General features: G+C 42.4%; 1 protein-coding gene across 12 annotated transcripts in view; it reads left to right on the plus strand.

Annotated features, from left to right (window-relative positions):
- The window catches only part of LOC137432502 (patatin-like phospholipase domain-containing protein 7), a 170,660-nt gene that overhangs the window by 107,934 nt on the left and 41,937 nt on the right, over positions 1 to 20,789 (plus strand). For all 12 annotated transcript variants that reach the window (XM_068124495.2, XM_068124501.2, XM_068124503.2 and 9 more), the window contains 3 exons: positions 8,974 to 9,126; positions 9,412 to 9,528; positions 18,109 to 18,196. In XM_068124495.2, coding sequence (XP_067980596.2) covers positions 8,974 to 9,126; positions 9,412 to 9,528; positions 18,109 to 18,196 — 358 coding nt within the window. The remainder of the gene's footprint in view (positions 1 to 8,973; positions 9,127 to 9,411; positions 9,529 to 18,108; positions 18,197 to 20,789) is intronic.

Here is a 20,789-nt window from a genome sequence, read left to right on the forward strand (position 1 = left end):
ATTTCCCCTATACCAAATTCGTCTCCACAATCCCTCTACTTCAAAATTTGCCATCACCAAATTCATCATCAATCCTCATAAGGAGGCAGAGATGGAACATCAAAGCACAATGTCACACCCACGTCATGATGCGTCTCACAATCCAAACATTTGCATCATAAAAAATAATCAAACCATGGCATGGTGTGGAGTACCTGTCACCTCAGGTGAGTGGATGCAGATGGTGCGAGGAGATCCTTCATCCTAACTACTTTCTAAATGACATTAACACACTTTACACTACCCGGGGTCTCTCCCTGCCAATCCATTGGCCAGCTTACACTATGGGTTCTAAAAACCAATTCCCATTGACCAAACTGTGGTGCTTCTCAATTTGGGGTCTCACTCCCCCGATTCATCTCCCGGTGCCCTCGCACAATTTCTGGGCTGCGACGTGTAGCTCTCCCAGCAGGTCTACCCACCTGCACACCTCCACCACTGTAGTTGCCACCCGAGCTTACCTAGCTCCTCACCCTAACCTAACTAACTGGGGACAGCCCCTCCTGGCTCTGTCACCCCACTCGGTGCCCTCTGGCACTGGGCTACCCGGGTCCGTCCTCCGGATCCTCGGGCCCCATCCACAACAACTACTACCGGCTCCCAGAGCCCACCTGCGGCCTCACCTGGCCGACATCCTCACAGTGGTGGAGTGCCCAAACCAACTACACACACTAACAGGCTACACGCCCAGCCATTTCCACAACACTAATGCACCCATCCAAAGACCATTCTTTCACCCGCACCACAGATGCCAATATCCAACCACAATTTACCTATACCCTCTACCTAACACTTACACTACCCGCCCCGGGTATCCGTGATGGGGGTCCACTCTTCCCCCATTCACACCTTCGCACCATCCACTCCACTCCATCGTTTCCACCATACTCACTCCACGACCATCCATTCCAATACTCCACTTATTCCACACTACCATTTATTCCATACACCTGTCCTCCATTCACCTGTCGTTGCACACCTGTGCAATCATACCTGGTGCCACCTGCACCCTCCTCCTCTTCCTGGACCAGTTGGTCAACACAACACACAATCACCACTACTCCCTCATACACTGCTCCATTCACCTGTTCAGTTGCACACCTGTGCAATCACACCTGTTCCATCCTCAAACACACGGCATCATCTCACCTAACTACTCCCCTCTGAAACTTGCGCTTCCCAGTCGCCCCTTTAAACTATTGCGCTCCCACGTCATTATCATCCATACTAATCTACCTGCGTCCCCACTACAGGTATCAGTCACTAACTAAACTTAACGTTACCTAATGTCATCTTCGCTAGATCCCTATCAATATCCTAACCCACCCGGGCTAGTTTTCACTGCCATACACCCCATAAGCTATGGCGCATTTGCCCCACCGTGAGGGATGACAGAGTTGCCATCCCACCACATCGGGCATCTCCCACTACCAATTTTGCACATCAAATTTCAGCCAATCAAAAATTCGCCAATCACTACCCATCATCTGCCAATCATTACTGCCAATCCTTTGCCAATCATCAAATTTTGCTTTTTTTTTTTAATTTCGGGGCCAAAACACTAACCTCATCACCCGTCTACTTATTAGATCCTCTCGGTGCGCCAATTCCCGTCTACAGCCCGGCTTCGTACAGCCGAGCAATGAACGCGGGTCATTTTGTGCCAGCGGCTGGATACGTCCCGCATTCGGGGCAGGGACGGGGGCTTACCCGGGCCGAGATCCCACGCACCACCTCGGCGTGGAGCCATCCAATGTCCCGATCTCGACCTGCCGGCACGTCTCAATAGAAAGTGGTCGCCATGACGACCCTTCCTATCGGGCTGCCCGCTCCGCCTAGTGGAGCCCGGACGCGGCCGTTCCACGTGAGGACCAGCGTGGATCGCGCAGGGCGGTCCTTTCGAACCCGCCGTGGCTCGGATCCCCGCTGGTTCTCGCGGCACGCGAAGCCCGGCACGCACCGAGGGCCCGATTCGGCTATAAGTCGCTCTAACCGCTAATCCGGTTACCGTCGATGCCTCACCTGGATGCTTACATGCATACGCTACCCCTTGCTTGCTCATACCTCCAGCCGTTCCCATGCTCCTCGTACCTTTCCTTACACACCCAGGTACACTCATTCCGCTCACCGACTTGGTCACACACCTGACCACCGAACACCTTGGCACACATTCGTCGCTCGCACACCTCACCAACACACCTCTTCGCGCCCCCTCCTCGGTCACGTCCTCCGTGACAATCACAGGTGTGCTCTCCCCCGCAAACATGTGGGGAAAACGATGAACCTATTGATGCTTGGGATTCTGATAATGATGATTTTAGTTGGGATGATTATACCTGTGATTTAGAAAGTGTAGGTTCTTTTAAAGGTTATTGCTATTATGCCAGCAGTAAGGAGCGGATGGCAAACATGTATCCGGAAGAACCACCCTCACCACCACTTACACCACCCAGCAATCACATGTACAAAGCTTGATGGCATTGGACGTCGATTGTTTGCCCTAATTCGCGAGGACCACGCCTGCATAAAGAGGGCCCCTAAATCTGGCTGGCAACCGGGTCGCACTTACGCCGCTGCGAGGGTGGATTCGGAATCCGGCCGGGCGGCAGCAATCTCTTACCCAGGCGCCGTCGTCGCGAATTATGGCTAACAATTCATACGTTGAATGTTAGACGGCCAGTTAGGGCCGATATCTTTCTTGAGCATGCGTGACGCTGTATCGTGCCTGGCATGTGACTAATTGGGATGCTGACCACTGGGGTATACGGTGTCTTTCCAAGGAGTTGTCTTGTAAAGACAAAGGAAGGAACTGTTAGCCATTAGGGTTTAAACCCCATGACTCAATTGATCATAATATCTGAAATTATATATCGTGCTTCTGAAAACTGATTTGAACTCAGCTGCAGACAGAGGTGAGTGGACAAAATGTGGTTTCGAGGCTCGACGTGCAGGGTGGATCCTTAGCCCAGTAAGCAAGTCCTTGAATGTATGTGCCAAACAGTAGATAATATGCTCGCGACCCACGTACAGGGAAAACATGTCGCCAAACGCCTTCTTCGCAAAGGGAATAATTAATTATATATCTTTGTAGTTTCTAGTATGTCTCCTAAAAACAAAGACGTAACCAACCTCGGGAGAAATATAGACATTACATATCCTCGATTGTTATTGTATTCAGCACGTGTATCCAATCATTCATCTACCATTTAGCCTAGTGTATGAGAATATTTACTTCGGCCTGCGCTCGGGTCTGATATGTTTAGATAAAGAGCCAAAAAAGCTCAGCCCATCCAATGCTTACATCTGTTTGTCTAAGTATGGCCTTCTGTAGGAAGGGACAATGGGAGGTGTTGTCGTTATGACCCAGGTTTTGCTATGTCTTTAGCGCAGATTCTTGTCTTTTATTTTGCTATAAATGAAATGCCTTTTTGCTCATTTTTCAGCGAGTGTCTTGAGAAATTGCCCGCTGCGTGTTAGGCGGTGCATTCTTGAGCCTCGCTCCACACTGTGTGTTTGTAATCGATCCCATTAAACATTGTTGCTCTGATTCTTCTTCTTCTTCCTTCCCTTGAGGTCTTCGACCGACATATATATATATATATATATATATATATATATATATATATATATATATATATATATATATATATATATATATATATTATATATATATATATATATATATATATATATACATATACATATACATATATATATATATATATATATATATATATATATATACACATATATATATATATATATATATATATATATATATATATATATATATATATATATATATATATATATATATATATATATACAGTATATATACAGTGGAACCTTGACTTACGAGTTTAATTCGTTCCGTGACCGAGCTCGTAACTCAAATTGCTCGTATCTCAAATCAAATTTCCCCATTGAAATGCATTGAAATGCTATTAATCCGTTCCAGCCCGCCAAAAACCACACCAATTTTTTAAAAAATATACAGTATATATAAAAATATCTCGCGCTTTATATTTCACCTGTATGCAGCATACAAGTTGGCAGGATGGCCTGGACTGGAGGTACGCACACTTGACTCTAAAGTCTAAACTGTCCAGCCTGGGTTTGAATCCCGACCCAGCTATAACCTGTCATGGGTGAATCACAGGCAGGGTGATTCATCAATGTGTGTACCGCTAAACTGGGCGCCCCGTTTGCGTCCCATTAGTTGTTGGATGTTAAGGATCTCACCGTGTTTTCCACAAAGAGAAGGCGAGCTATCGCCGGCACTCTGAACAAGTTGTGGCCTGGCATGGCATGAACATGAAAACATGAACATGAACATGAAATGTTCGACATGAACATGAAATTTTCCGAAATAACCAAAATGCGAAAACAAAAACGCAGCGCTATACGACAGAGATACGTACTGTACTTGAACGGCAAGATAACCACGTGACCAGAACCTACCTGGCGGCGTAAACTCGAAATAACCAAAATGCGAAAACAAAAACGCAGCGCTATACGACAGAGATACGTACTGTACTTGAACGGCAAGATAACCACGTGACCAGAACCTACCTGGCGGCGTAAACTCGAAATAACCAAAATGCGAAAACAAAAACGCAGCGCTATACGACAAAGATACGTACTGTACTTGAATGTCAAGATAACCACGTGACCGGGTGGCGAAAGCTCGTAACTCGGATCTCGCCTCGCATCTCAAAGCAATAAACCGCCCGAGCGACGGCTCGTATCTCGAAAAACTCGTAAGTTGGGGCACTCGTAAGTCAAGGTTCCACTGTATATATATATATATATAATATATATTGTTACGGTCCGCGGTTAAGGATGTTGGTTTGCCGAGCGGATGGCACCGCGACCTAACAGTTACCCCGATTAACCCTTCCCGAACGTTGGCTGGATCGCGCCACAGCTATTCAATATGGAAAAGACAAAAACGACGGATGTGAAGAAAAGGAAGGAGAAGACGAAAAAAAGGTTGAAAATACTACTAAATTTATTTACTATTACAGGCTCAAAATAACCAAGGAGAGGGAAAGATAAGAAAATAATTTACAGAAGCTTTTAGAGACACAGTGAAAATACTAGCTTATCTAACAGGCTTAACTTATTCCCAGGGACAAGACAAAAGACAGACTACGAACACACTTACACGGGGAATGATGATAGGAATGGCAGGTGGATGGCTGGAGGGAGAGGGAGGTCCAACGAGTCCTGCAGCACGATCGGCGCGTTGGGCAGCCGCCGTTCCTTCGCGGCCCTGCTCCAAACTGCCGTCCAGGCCCCAAGCTGCTGTGGCTGCAGTTTCGGTGGCTCAAGCTGCTGTGGATGCAGTTTCGGTGGCTCAAGCTGCTGTGGATGCAACCGCCACTCTTGTCATGGACCTCTCTTTGTCATGGACCTCTCTTTGTCATGGACCTCTCTTTGTCATGGACCTCTCTTTGTCATGGACCTCTCTTTGTCATGGACCTCTCTTTGTCATGGACCTCTCTTTGTCATGGACCTCTCTTGTCAGGGACCTCTCTACGCAGCTCAGCACCACTCTTGCGCGCGCGCTTTTATAACGCCTCCGGCGATTAAGCCGCCGGCCTTCAAGACACGCCCATCGGTGTGCTCACCTCGGCCATGGTTGGTCGCGCGACCCTCTGGCTCCGCCCTTGATGACGACGGGCGGGCACGCCTTTCTTCCCCAACCCGAGCACATGTTCAATGGCGGCAATTGTAGTTGGCAATGCGAATGGCAATTGACGAAAGGGGAAATGGAGGTTTTGGGAATGGGAATGAAAGATGAAGGGAATCTATCTTTTTCACTTGGTGCAATGGAGTGTCATTTTAATGGAAGACAAAGCCTTAACCTGATACACATAATAAGGAAATAAACTACTGAACAAGGGTTTTATAGTGTCCTTCAATGTATGCTTTATGGAATTAACTACCGGGACGCCCTTTGACCTTTACACAACACTGGAGGCAGGAGGGGCCAGAATCGAGCAATAATAATAAAGCACACAATGAAAAAAAGACAATCCTCATATCCGCAACAATATATATAATATATATATATATATATATATATATATATATATATATATATATATATATATATATATATATATATACATACAGACTTGGCATTTAATATGGAAATTTTTTTTTTTTTCTTGACTTGGGCTTCCTTTCTGAACTCAGTATATCAATCTGGTGAGTTTATTTTACGCTTCGGTGATTTCTTTGTTAAAAGAACCATGTCACTGATTGTCTGTCGCAGCAAGAAGTCAATAACAGTATTATATCACAGGTGGCGTGACAAAATGTGCGGACAGGTACATTTGACGATTGGCTTCACAATCGGGTATATAAAGGTTGTTGCGTTCTGTATTAGTGGAAAACAACTGCTGCACATCTACAAAAGTTATTGCCGCTTCCTCTGGAGATGTTCCGTCAACTCGACAATGCTGTTTGTCATGGAGAGGTGGCTTTATGAAATTCCGGCATGAAACGGCATGCTATTGCTCGGCAGTATGGCATCACTCAAGGTCAGATGTCAAAGATCCCGAAACGAAATGCTCAGAGGGGTGTCCCTACTCCAATATCGAGGCCAGGACATCCCCGCAGAACCACAAGGAGGGATGATCACCAGCTGCACCGGTTAGTCAGCAATGGCCATACCAAGTCAGCTAATCGGCTTAGGGCTGAGTGGCAGCAACTGACAAATGTGCCTGTATCCAGAAGGCTAGTCAACCAACGACTGGTTCAAGCAGGCTATCGTGCCAGGCGTCCCCTTAGAAAGCCACGCCTGACAAGACAACACCGCCAGCGCCGATTGCAGTGGGCCAGAGAGCACCGTCAATGGCGGCCAGGACACTGGAATCACGTGATCTTCAGTGACGAGTCTTGATTACTGGTCTATCGTCAAGATGGCCATGTCCGAGTGCGCAGACAAGTGCAGGAAGCCTACAACGAAGATTGTATAGTGCCAAGAGTCCAAGCTGGAGGTGGTGGGGTGACCGTTTGGGCTGCTTTTCATGCAGGGGGCAAAACTGACCTGGTTGTTCTGAATGGAAACCTGAACCAGTTCAAGTACAGGGCCATTCTGGAAGAAACATTGCTTCCATTTGCTCGTGCAGCCTTTCGAGGAAACTTTGTCTTCCAAGATGACAATGCATGGCCTCATCATGCTCGCATGATCCAACACTTTCTTGCTGACCGTGGTGTAGAGCATATGGAGTGGCCGGCCATGTCCCCGGATATGAATCCGATGGAGAACTTGTGGGCAGAATTAACGCGTCAAATCGACAACTTGGACCAGCAGCCTTCCGCTGTGCGTGAATTGCAGCAGACTATTGTCACTGCATGGCAAGCGATTCCTGTCCAAACCTTGGCAAATCTCCTGAACAGCATGCCTCGACATGTACGTGCTCTCCTGAATGCTCGTGGGGGTTGCACGAAGTACTGACCTGTAATTTTACTGTCCGTAATCCCAGTCGTAATTTAACTTTTGTTTTTGTTTAAAAAATTTTTGGCTAATGTGCAAAATAAAGAAATACTTCTGGAAAACGTACAGAGGTTTAACACAGTACTGTCCGTGAATTGAGTTCAATATCAGTTTACATCACTTTCAAGGATCAATTTATTTGTTTCGAAATGTCAAATGTGGTTTTTGTTTCTTTTAAAGGTCACATTAACAAAATCGAGAATAATTTCAACATAATTCCAATGAACTTTTGGTTCTAAGTCAACTTGAAAAGTAAGTTCACCCCCACAAAAAAAAAATTCCATATTAAATGCCAAGTCTATGTGTATATATATATATATATATATATATATATATATATATATACTGTATATATATATATATATATATATATCTATCTATAATTCCAGTAATCTCTGTCTGTACGTTTGTACGTTTGTCTGTCTGTGACCGCTGTTTCTCGACAACCACGGGTCCGATATACTTTTAACTTGCCAGGTATATTGCTGGGGACCCGAGGATGTGCCTTTTCAAGGTTTCATATTAATCGGACAATTACTTACCGAGCTATGTACAAAAAACGATTCAACCAATCAGAGAGCAGCGAACGATCGCGTGTGCCGGCGTTGCGAATGGACCAAACCATTCCATGTAAATAGAGGGGGGGGTTCTGTGGTCGTTGCGAATGGACGAAACCATTTCATGTAAATAGAGGGGGGGGGATTGTCACTGTACTCGCAAGCCGTTCGCCGTTCGCTTTGGCGTTGCGAATGGACCAAACCATTTCATGTAAATAGAGGGGGGGGATATAATTTTAGATAGATATATAGTACGGGCATATATATAGTACGGGCATGCCCTAGTATATATAATATTGACAAATTGGTACGCTACCTGCTGCTTATTTGGCACTTGATATCCAGACTTCCAGCCAACCTCCAATCCTTTGACCTTTTCTCTATTAGTACTACTCCCTCCCGTGGGTGTCATCTTGTTTGAAAATCTGTCTCCTTCTTGGGGATGAACATAACGTTGCTGCCTGTTTGTAAGGCAATGTTGTCCACCTCCACCAAATCAAATTTGGCCAAATAAATATGAATCGTGTAATGTTGCATCTCTTCCCTCTCCTACCTTCCATAATCTCCACCTCACAAGACCACCACCCTCCTGGTTATTCTCCTCTGACCATGATGTTAAATGTTTGACATGATTTTCTTTGTTCTTCAATGGAAAATTTTGCCCTTGGAAAATATTTGATCTGTCATGGTTTGTCATCTGGAGGTAACACATAATCTCATGCTAATCTGTTGTGGTGTCATTTTTTTGAATGGCAACCTCATTTTTTTGAGGTCCTGTGTATGTGAAGTTAGAATCTAGGAAAGAAAATCCACTTTGCTCCTTTTTGTTGCTTCTTTTTCAGTTTGTGGATAATTTGTCTCTCGCAGGTACCGAACATGACGGAAATTCAGTCTCGACTGGCATACGTTTGCTGTGTACGGCAATTGGAGACTGTCAAGGCCAGCGACTACTGTGAATACATCCGGCCACCCATCGACCGTTACAATACGTTAGACTTTGCAAAGTTTGACGAGATATTTGTGAGTGCTCACAGATGCCCAATCATGTTCAGTATATTCTTTATGAAGTCTTTTCATAGCTGTGGGTACTTCTCAGTTGCTTGAAGAATAGCTGATGGTTGCATAGAAGTGGCTACCTGAAGAGAATCTTCAAACCAGCTTGAACTTTGCTGTAATGAGTGATAATGTATTGATGTTTTTGCTCTGCTATTAATTATTTTGTTTATGCTTTCGAAGTACAGTACTGTATTTGATCTTGTTGCCAACACTTGTTTAAATTAAGCAGCTTTGATGCTTCTGTGACAGGAGGTGGGCTTAGAACATGCGAGGACGGTGTTTGAGGGCTGGCAGCGGGGAGGCGTGCTGGATGCAATGCTCAGGGATAGTGAGAAACAGGATCTCTGGGAAAGCAAGAAGCATGATGTACGACCTTCTATTTTTAAAAAACAAAACCCACCAACACTACATGTTAGATTGCTTTACTTACATGCTTTATAGTTTGTTTTATAATACCAGCTAATAACCCGTCCTTAATTTCCCCAGAATTACTGACTGGTTAATTCCCCCCAGAATTACTGACTGGTTAATTCCCCCCAGAAATACTGATGGGTTAATTCCCATAAATACTGACTTGTTAATTCCCCCCAGAAACACTGTCGAGTTAATTCTCCTCAGGAATACAGATGGGTTAATTCCCCCCAGAATTACTGACTGGTTAATTCCCCCCAGAAACACTGATGGGTTTATTCCCCCCAGAAATACTGACTGGTTAATTCCCCCCAGAAATACCGACGGGTTAATTCCCATAAATACTGACTTGTTAATTCCCCCCAGAAATACTGACCGGGTAATTCCCCCCAGAAATACTGACCGGTTAATTCCCCCCAGAAATACTGACCGGTTAATTCCCCCCAGAAATACTGACTGGTTAATTCCCAGAAATACTGACTGGTTAATTCCCAGAAATACTGACTGGTTAATTCCCAGAAATACTGACTTGTTAATTCCCCCCAGAAACACTGACGAGTTAATTCTCCCCAGGAATACAGATGGGTTAATTCTCCCCACAAATACTGACTGGTTAATTCCCCCCAGAAACACTGACGAGTTAATTCTCCCCAGGAATACAGACGGGTTAATTCCCCCCAGAATTAGACGGGTTAATTCCCCCCAGAATTACTGATGGGTTAATTCCCCCCAGAATTACTGACGGGTTAATTCCCCCCAGAATTACTGACTGGTTAATTCCCCCCAGAATTACTGACTGGTTAATTCCCCCCAGAATTACTGACTGGTTAATTCCCCCCAGAATTACTGACTGGTTAATTCCCCCCAGAATTACTGACAGGTTAATTCCCCCCAGAAATACTGATGGGTTAATTCCCAAAAAGACTGACTTGTTAATTCCCCCCAGAAATACTGACTGGTTAATTCCCATAAATACTGACGGGTTAATTCCCGCCAGAAACACTGATGAGTTAATTCTCCTCAGGAATACAGATGGGGTAATTCCCCCCAGAAATACTGACTGGATAATTCCCCCCAGAAATACTGACGAGTTAATTCTCCCCAGGAAACAGATGGGTTAATTCCCCCCAGAAACACTGATGAGTTAATTCTCCCCAGGAATACAGATGGGTTAATTCTCCCCAGAAATACTGACTGGTTAATTCCCCCCAGAATTACTGATGGGTTAATTCCCCCCAGAATTACTGACTGGTTAATTCCCCCCAGAAATACTGACTGGTTAATTCCCCCCAGAAATACTGACTGGTTAATTCCCATAAATACTGACGGGTTAATTCCCCCCAGAATTACTGACTGGTTAATTCCCCCCAGAATTACTGACTGGTTAATTCCCCCCAGAATTACTGACTGGTTAATTCCCCCCAGAATTACTGACTGGTTAATTCCCATAAATACTGATGGGTTAATTCCCCCCAGAATTACTGACTGGTTAATTCCCCCCAGAATTACTGACTGGTTAATTTCCCCCAGAAATACTGACGGGTTAATTCCCAAAAAGACTGACTTGTTAATTCCCCCCAGAAATACTGACTGGTTAATTCCCATAAATACTGACGGGTTAATTCCCCCCAGAAACACTGATGAGTTAATTCTCCTCAGGAATACAGATGGGGTAATTCCCCCCAGAAATACTGACTGGTTAATTCCCCCCAGAAATACTGACTGGTTAATTCCCAGAAATACTGACTTGTTAATTCCTCCCAGAAACACTGACGAGTTAATTCTCCCCAGGAAACAGATGGGTTAATTCTCCCCAGAAATACTGACTCGTTAATTCCCCCAGAAACACTGACGAGTTAATTCTCCCCAGGAATACAGATGGGTTAATTCTCCCCAGAAATACTGACTGGTTAATTCCCCCCAGAATTACTGACGGGTTAATTCCCCCCAGAATTACTGACGGGTTAATTCCCCCCAGAATTACTGACTGGTTAATTCCCCCCAGAATTACTGACTGGTTAATTCCCCCCAGAAATACTGACTGCTTAATTCCCATAAATACTGACTGGTTAATTCCCATAAATACTGACGGGTTAATTCCCCCCAGAATTACTGACTGGTTAATTCCCCCCAGAATTACTGACTGGTTAATTCCCCCCAGAATTACTGACTGGTTAATTCCCCCCAGAATTACTGACTGGTTAATTCCCATAAATACTGATGGGTTAATTCCCCCCAGAATTACTGACTGGTTAATTCCCCCCAGAATTACCGACTGGTTAATTCCCCCCAGAATTACTGATGGGGTAATTCCCCCCAGAATTACTGACGGGTTAATTCCCCCCAGAATTACTGACGGATTAATTCCCCCCATAATTACTGACGGGTTAATTCCCCCCAGAATTACTGACTGGTTAATTCCCCCCAGAATTACTGACTGGTTAATTCCCCCCAGAATTACTGACTGGTTAATTCCCCCCAGAAATACTGACTGGTTAATTCCCCCCAGAAATACTGACGGGTTAATTCCCATAAATACTGACGGGTTAATTCCCATAAATACTGACTGGTTAATTCCCCCAGAATTACTGACGGGTTAATTCCCCCCAGAATTAGATGGGTTAATTACCCCCAGAATTAGACGGGTTAATTCCTCCCAGAATTACTGACTGGTTAATTCCCCCCAGAATTACTGACTGGTTAATTCCCCCCAGAATTACTGACTGGTTAATTCCCCCCAGAATTACTGACTGGTTAATTCCCCCCAGAATTACTGACTGGTTAATTCCCCCCAGAATTACTGACTGGTTAATTCCCCCCAGAAATACTGACTGGTTAATTCCCCCCAGAAATACTGACTGGTTAATTCCCCCCAGAAATACTGACTGGTTAATTCCCATAAATACTGACTGGTTAATTCACCCCAGAAATACTGACTGGTTAATTCCCAAAAATACTGACTGGTTAATTCCCATAAATACTGACTGGTTAATTCCCATAAATACTGACTGGTTAATTCCCGTAAATACTGACTGGTTAATTCCCACAAATACTGACTGGTTAATTCCCGTAAATACTGACTGGTTAATTCCCATAAATACTGACTGGTTAATTCCCGTAAATACTGACTGGTTAATGCCCGTAAATACTGACTGGTTAATTCCCGTAAATACTGACTGGTTAATTCCCGTAAATACTGACTGGTTAATTCCCGTAAATACTGACTGGTTAATTCCCGTAAATACTGACTGGTTAATTCCCGTAAATACTGACTGATTAATTCCCAGAAATACTGACTGGTTAATTCTCCCCAGGAATACTGACTGGTTAATTCCCATAAATACTGACTGGTTAATTCTCCCCAGAAATACTGACTGGTTAATTCACCCCAGAAATACTGACTGGTTAATTCCCATAAATACTGACTGGTTAATTCCCCCCAGAAATACTGTCTGGTTAATTCCCATAAATACTGACTGGTTAATTCCCACAAATACTGACTGGTTAATTCCCGTAAATACTGACTGGTTAATTCCCGTAAATACTGACTGGTTAATTCCCGTAAATACTGACTGGTTAATTCCCGTAAATACTGACTGGTTAATTCCCGTAAATACTGACTGGTTAATTCCCGTAAATACTGACTGGTTAATTCCCGTAAATACTGACTGGTTAATTCCCGTAAATACTGACTGGTTAATTCCCGTAAATACTGACTGGTTAATTCCCGTAAATACTGACTGGTTAATTCCCGTAAATACTGACTGGTTAATTCCCATAAATACTGACTGGTCAATTCCCCCCAGAAATACTGTGTGGTTAATTCCCATAAATACTGACTGGTTAATTCCCAAAAATACTGACTGGTTAATTCCCATAAATACTGACTGGTTAATTCCCATAAATACTGACTGGTTAATTCCCGTAAATACTGACTGGTTAATTCCCACAAATACTGACTGGTTAATTCCCGTAAATACTGACTGGTTAATTCCCGTAAATACTGACTGGTTAATTCCCGTAAATACTGACTGGTTAATTCCCGTAAATACTGACTGGTTAATTCCCGTAAATACTGACTGGTTAATTCCCGTAAATACTGACTGGTTAATTCCCGTAAATACTGACTGGTTAATTCCCAGAAATACTGACTGGTTAATTCTCCCCAGGAATACTGACTGGTTAATTCCCATAAATACTGACTGGTTAATTCTCCCCAGAAATACTGACTGGTTAATTCCCCCCAGAAATACTGACTGGTTAATTCCCATAAATACTGACTGGTTAATTCACCCCAGAAATACTGACTGGTTAATTCCCGTAAATACTGACTGGTTAATTCCCATAAATACTGACTGGTTAATTCCCGTAAATACTGTCTGGTTAATTCCCAGAAATACTGACTGGTTAATTCTCCCCAGGAATACTGACTGGTTAATTCCCATAAATACTGACTGGTTAATTCTCCCCAGAAATACTGACTGGTTAATTCACCCCAGAAATACTGACTGGTTAATTCCCATAAATACTGACTGGTTAATTCCCCCCAGAAATACTGTCTGGTTAATTCCCATAAATACTGACTGGTTAATTCCCACAAATACTGACTGGTTAATTCCCGTAAATACTGACTGGTTAATTCCCGTAAATACTGACTGGTTAATTCCCGTAAATACTGACTGGTTAATTCCCGTAAATACTGACTGGTTAATTCCCGTAAATACTGACTGGTTAATTCCCGTAAATACTGACTGGTTAATTTCCGTAAATACTGACTGGTTAATTCCCGTAAATACTGACTGGTTAATTCCCGTAAATACTGACTGGTTAATTCCCGTAAATACTGACTGGTTAATTCCCGTAAATACTGACTGGTTAATTCCCGTAAATACTGACTGGTTAATTCCCGTAAATACTGACTGGTTAATTTCCGTAAATACTGACTGGTTAATTCCCGTAAATACTGACTGGTTAATTCCCGTAAATACTGACTGGTTAATTCCCGTAAATACTGACTGGTTAATTCCCGTAAATACTGACTGGTTAATTCCCGTAAATACTGACTGGTTAATTCCCATAAATACTGACTGGTCAATTCCCCCCAGAAATACTGTGTGGTTAATTCCCATAAATACTGACTGGTTAATTCCCAAAAATACTGACTGGTTAATTCCCATAAATACTGACTGGTTAATTCCCATAAATACTGACTGGTTAATTCCCGTAAATACTGACTGGTTAATTCCCACAAATACTGACTGGTTAATTCCCGTAAATACTGACTGGTTAATTCCCGTAAATACTGACTGGTTAATTCCCGTAAATACTGACTGGTTAATTCCCGTAAATACTGACTGGTTAATTCCCGTAAATACTGACTGGTTAATTCCCAGAAATACTGACTGGTTAATTCTCCCCAGGAATACTGACTGGTTAATTCCCATAAATACTGACTGGTTAATTCTCCCCAGAAATACTGACTGGTTAATTCCCCCCAGAAATACTGACTGGTTAATTCCCATAAATACTGACTGGTTAATTCACCCCAGAAATACTGACTGGTTAATTCCCGTAAATACTGACTGGTTAATTCCCATAAATACTGACTGGTTAATTCCCGTAAATACTGTCTGGTTAATTCCCATAAATACTGACTGGTTAATTCACCCCAGAAATACTGACTGGTTAATTCACCCCAGAAATACTGACTGGTTAATTCCCATAAATACTGACTGGTTAATTCCCCCCAGAAATACTGACTGGTTAATTCCCATAAATACTGACTGGTTAATTCCCCCCATAAATACTGACTGGTTAATTCCCATAAATACTGACTGGTTAATTCCCATAAATACTGACTGGTTAATTCCCATAAATACTGACTGGTTAATTCCCACAAATACTGACTGGTTAATTCCCGTAAATACTGACTGGTTAATTCCCATAAATACTGACTGGTTAATTCCCATAAATACTGACTGGTTAATTCCCACAAATACTGACTGGTTAATTCCCGTAAATACTGACTGGTTAATTCCCATAAATACTGACTGGTTAATTCCCGTAAATACTGACTGGTTAATTCCCATAAATACTGACTGGTTAATTCCCATAAATACTGACTGGTTAATTCCCGTAAATACTGACTGGTTAATTCCCACAAATACTGACTGGTTAATTCCCGTAAATACTGACTGGTTAATTCCCGTAAATACTGACTGGTTAATTCCCGTAAATACTGACTGGTTAATTCCCGTAAATACTGACTGGTTAATTCCCGTAAATACTGACTGGTTAATTCCCGTAAATACTGACTGGTTAATTCCCAGAAATACTGACTGGTTAATTCCCATAAATACTGACTGGTTAATTCCCATAAATACTGACTGGTCAATTCCCGTAAATACTGACTGGTCAATTCCCATAAATACTGACTGGTTAATTCCCGTAAATACTGACTGGTTAATTCCCATAAATACTGACTGGTTAATTCCCATAAATACTGACTGGTTAATTCCCGTAAATACTGACTGGTTAATTCCCGTAAATACTGACTGGTTAATTCCCAGAAATACTGACTGGTTAATTCTCCCCAGGAATACAGATGGGTTAATTCTCCCCAGAAATACTGACTGGTTAATTCCCATAAATACTGACTGGTTAATTCACCCCAGAAATACTGACTGGTTAATTCCCATAAATACTGACTGGTTAATTCCCCCCAGAAATACTGACTGGTTAATTCCCATAAATACTGACTGGTTAATTCCCCCCATAAATACTGACTGGTTAATTCCCCCCATAAATACTGACTGGTTAATTCCCATAAATACTGACTGGTTAATTCCCATAAATACTGACTGGTTAATTCCCATAAATACTGACTGGTTAATTCCCGTAAATACTGACTGGTTAATTCCCGTAAATACTGACTGGTTAATTCCCGTAAACACTGACTGGTTAATTCCCGTAAATACTGACTGGTTAATTCCCGTAAATACTGACTGGTTAATTCCCATAAATACTGACTGGTTAATTCCCGTAAATACTGACTGGTTAATTCCCATAAATACTGACTGGTTAATTCCCACAAATACTGACTGGTTAATTCCCGTAAATACTGACTGGTTAATTCCCATAAATACTGACTGGTTAATTCCCACAAATACTGACTGGTTAATTCCCGTAAATACTGACTGGTTAATTCCCAGAAATACTGACTGGTTAATTCCCATAAATACTGACTGGTTAATTCCCGTAAATACTGACTGGTTAATTCCCATAAATACTGACTGGTTAATTCCCACAAATACTGACTGGTTAATTCCCGTAAATACTGACTGGTTAATTCCCAGAAATACTGACTGGTTAATTCCCATAAATACTGACTGGTTAATTCCCATAAATACTGACTGGTCAATTCCCGTAAATACTGACTGGTCAATTCCCATAAATACTGACTGGTTAATTCCCGTAAATACTGACTGGTTAATTCCCATAAATACTGACTGGTTAATTCCCATAAATACTGACTGGTTAATTCCCGTAAATACTGACTGGTTAATTCCCGTAAATACTGACTGGTTAATTCCTGTAAATACTGACTGGTTAATTCCCGTAAATACTGACTGGTTAATTCCCATAAATACTGACTGGTTAATTCCCATAAATACTGACTGGTTAATTCCCAGAAATACTGACTGGTTAATTCTCCCCAGGAATATAGATGGGTTAATTCTCCCCAGAAATACAGATGGGTTAATTACCCTCGAAATGCAGATGGGGTAATTCCCTCTAAAATGTGGGTTAATTCCCTCTTCCTCTAAAATTACAGAGCATGATTCCCCAGAATTAGTGGATTTTAGTATTATTTTTTAATACCCTCTCCCACTGGGAGAGATGCTAAGCCTTACACATTTACATAGTGAGAATTGGGTGCGCTACCCACGCTGAACCCTCATGACTACGAATATATTTTTCTTTACCATCAAAAACATCCCCACCCACACCCAGGGTACAACCAACAATTTTAACACATTCCGTTCAGCGGATCAGAAGTGCATACAAGTCAAACAAACACAAACGCACACAGACGTCTCAAACTATAGTATGACCAGCTGTTTACCGACCCTACAGGTGGGTGATGAATGTGTATTTTAAGTAGAGTTCTACTTTTTTGCTGAGAGCAAAGATTGTGTTGTATGTCGGTGCTAATTTTTAATGAACCACATTTTACTATGTATTTAATAGACATACATCTTCATACGTTCACGCTGTGGTACTTACTTGATAGACATACTTACCTCTTTCTGAGTAGCAGAGCGGAGTTTATATAAAGCAAGCAAACTCGGTTTTATGTCTATCGATGAAAAAAAAAAAAACTGTACAACTAGATTCCATGACAATTACAACTATATACTCAGCAGGTACTTCATGTCATCACAATAGCTGAAGTACCTTCATGTTCATGTTTCATGCTTCAACTGTGAAGATAGCTCTATTAGTAAATAATTCTTTCTCTTGATCTTATTCCAGGTTTGCACCTGCCCTAATGCCTCATTCACCGACCTTGCGGAGATTGTATCCAGAATTGAACCAGCCAAGAGTCTGCCTCATGTGGATGGTACATTTCTTTAACTCTTTTACTTTTTATAATCGAGACTGATGTTCTCTGTTGCTTGTTCACAACATATTATAAGAAATCCTATGACAGGATAAAGGGCATTTGGACCACCATTCCTGTGCCATATCCATATCTTAACATTCGTTCCTTCATCAGATATAAGTGTACAACAACTTACAACAACAACAACAACAACAACAGGCATTTTAAGGCCATTTTCCCTGCAAGAGTGGGGGTTAGCCTTGTACAACAACTTAAAAGCAGATAATTGGCCAAACACATTATTGTGAAGCAAAACAAATGCATTCATCAAATATATTGGTCAGCAAGTTGTGCTAAACATAACAAACATGGTGGCCATTATAATCCTAGGTTTCTCATTTGTGGAGGAGTGACCGGTTTGCTTTTTCCTTTTCTTTCTCCACTCTATTCAAAATTCGAGCTCTGCCTGACAGAGGCACGTATGACAATGGACATTGTTATGCGTCTGCAGTGTTCACTTGAGGAACTCTTCACTCACGTGCCAATGACTCGATAGCTCAGCGGTATAACTTTTGCCTTGTAAGTGAGAGGGCTCTTGGTTTGAGTCCCAGGTGAAGTTGTGGGTTCTTCTCATCAGTTCTGCATATGTGAATCTATTCCCATTTATAAATATCTAAAATATAAAGCTCCTTATAACCACTCACTCACTAACGTAAAAAGTTGGAATTTTTTACGCTGATCTAATTTGAAGCCATGATTCCAGAATTTTATTTATTTATCACAAATAGCCTTGTATGTGGTGCGTTATCAAATGCCTCTGCAATTCTAAATACACTACATGCACTGCACTTCCTTCGTCCACCCAGTAAGAAACTGCTTTATAGAACTCTTATAAATTTGTTAAACATGACCTCCATTTAGTAAATCAGTGCTGACTGCATTTAATTAATTTAAATTTATCCAACTCTTGAGGGTAATCCACTCCATCTGTTGATGGTTGGTGGTCCCCAAAGTTATTGTATGACTATGTATTCTGGCCCTGTGGGCTGGGATGTATGTGTCTTGACCTGGGTGTACATGTCTTGACTTGGGATGTATGTCTGGGATGGGCGTTACCTACCCTGAGACATTATCGGGTATAGCGCTGTGGGTATTCCTGGGTGACACATAGTTAGACTGAGAGCCCTGTGAGTCTCAGTCTGGAGTCAGTTCCCTCATCGAGTGTGGAGTCAATCTGAGACCGAGTTGAATGAGCAAATCGAGTTGGTCAGAGGGCTCTGCGGGCCTTGTCAAGCTTGTGTGCTGGAGAGAGAACGGAGGTGGCTCGAGCATCGACAGCATGGAGAATACAAGGCAGAGCTGCGAGTGAGCTCATCCTTCTGTGCCTGTACCTTGGGTGTAATTTAGTAATCTGCCAAGTACGTGTTTTGTGTTTATCCTCCATTGCTGCTTCCATTTATGCCTCATGTCAATTACTTTCTATTTATTGAATATACTTGTATTCTCTATTTTCTGTTGCCATTATGAGTAAATTGTTGAATACTAGCATAGGGACGTTGTATCCTGTCATTATGGTGTCAGCTTAACCAAGCCATTGGATTCTAAGTGTGAAAACCATCTTCCCAACAACTGCTGTAAAAGCCATTGTAAGGCAGGGCCTTGTATGGGGAAATGTTAGTGAGCGGCCATCTTGCCCACCAACACCATACACTCGACAATATATAGGACATTGCTCTTGTCGCACATGCTGGCAGGGTTTTTGAACACGTCACTTATTCAGGAAGTGACATGTTCAAAGACACCAGTCACAGATCCCATTGTCATCATTTTTTGGTGACGACTTTTAATGATTTTCGGATTCAGTGTTGCGCATTTTTTCCTCAATCAGTTTGCCGCCATCTCTGAACAGCTCTCACTGACCTCCATATTTCATATCTGGCTGCAATGTTTGCTCTATCACTGATACTCAATTGCCCAGCCATTTTGTATCTAAAAGAAAACAGAAACAAAAACTGTAGTGCATGATGTAAACTTTTCTACCATACATGATTTGATTAAATCGTCTATGTGACTTAATACCACATAAAAGTACCACAAAAAAGCCTTTAAAAATTGGGAGTGACTTTTCAATCACCCTGTGTGTATATACTAGCAAAAGCATGTGCTGAAATACCACAATATAAATAAAAGGAGAGCTTTTATTCTTCCATTGGTTGAAAGAGCTCAAATCGGGAGGTTCAATAAGGAATGTGTTGTTTTTATATGTATGTATATATATATATATATATATATATATATATATATACACCTTCTTCCGGGTTCGGTTGCGAGAGGACGCTGGCGTTGCATATTCGCCGCTTCTCCGACTGGATGGATGTACAGGGTCTGCTTCTACCTTTCTGACCTGACATCTCACACCTGTCCTGCCTTTTCACACCCGCACGTGCCGCGTGTTCTCCGGCTGGATAACGGAATCTGCTTTTGATGGTACGGAATACGGAATTCGAAAGGCCCGCTCCCGTTGATTGTGGCCGTGGCCTTGTTTGCCGGTGGCCTTGTGGCCTTGTTTGCCGCTGTGGTCTTGATTAGCGGCTGCAGTCGTTTGCCGCTG

Source organism: Myxine glutinosa, chromosome 8 (genome assembly GCF_964187855.1).
Source record: "Myxine glutinosa chromosome 8, kmMyxGlut1.1, whole genome shotgun sequence".
Classification (NCBI taxonomy): Eukaryota; Metazoa; Chordata; class Myxini; order Myxiniformes; family Myxinidae; genus Myxine; species Myxine glutinosa.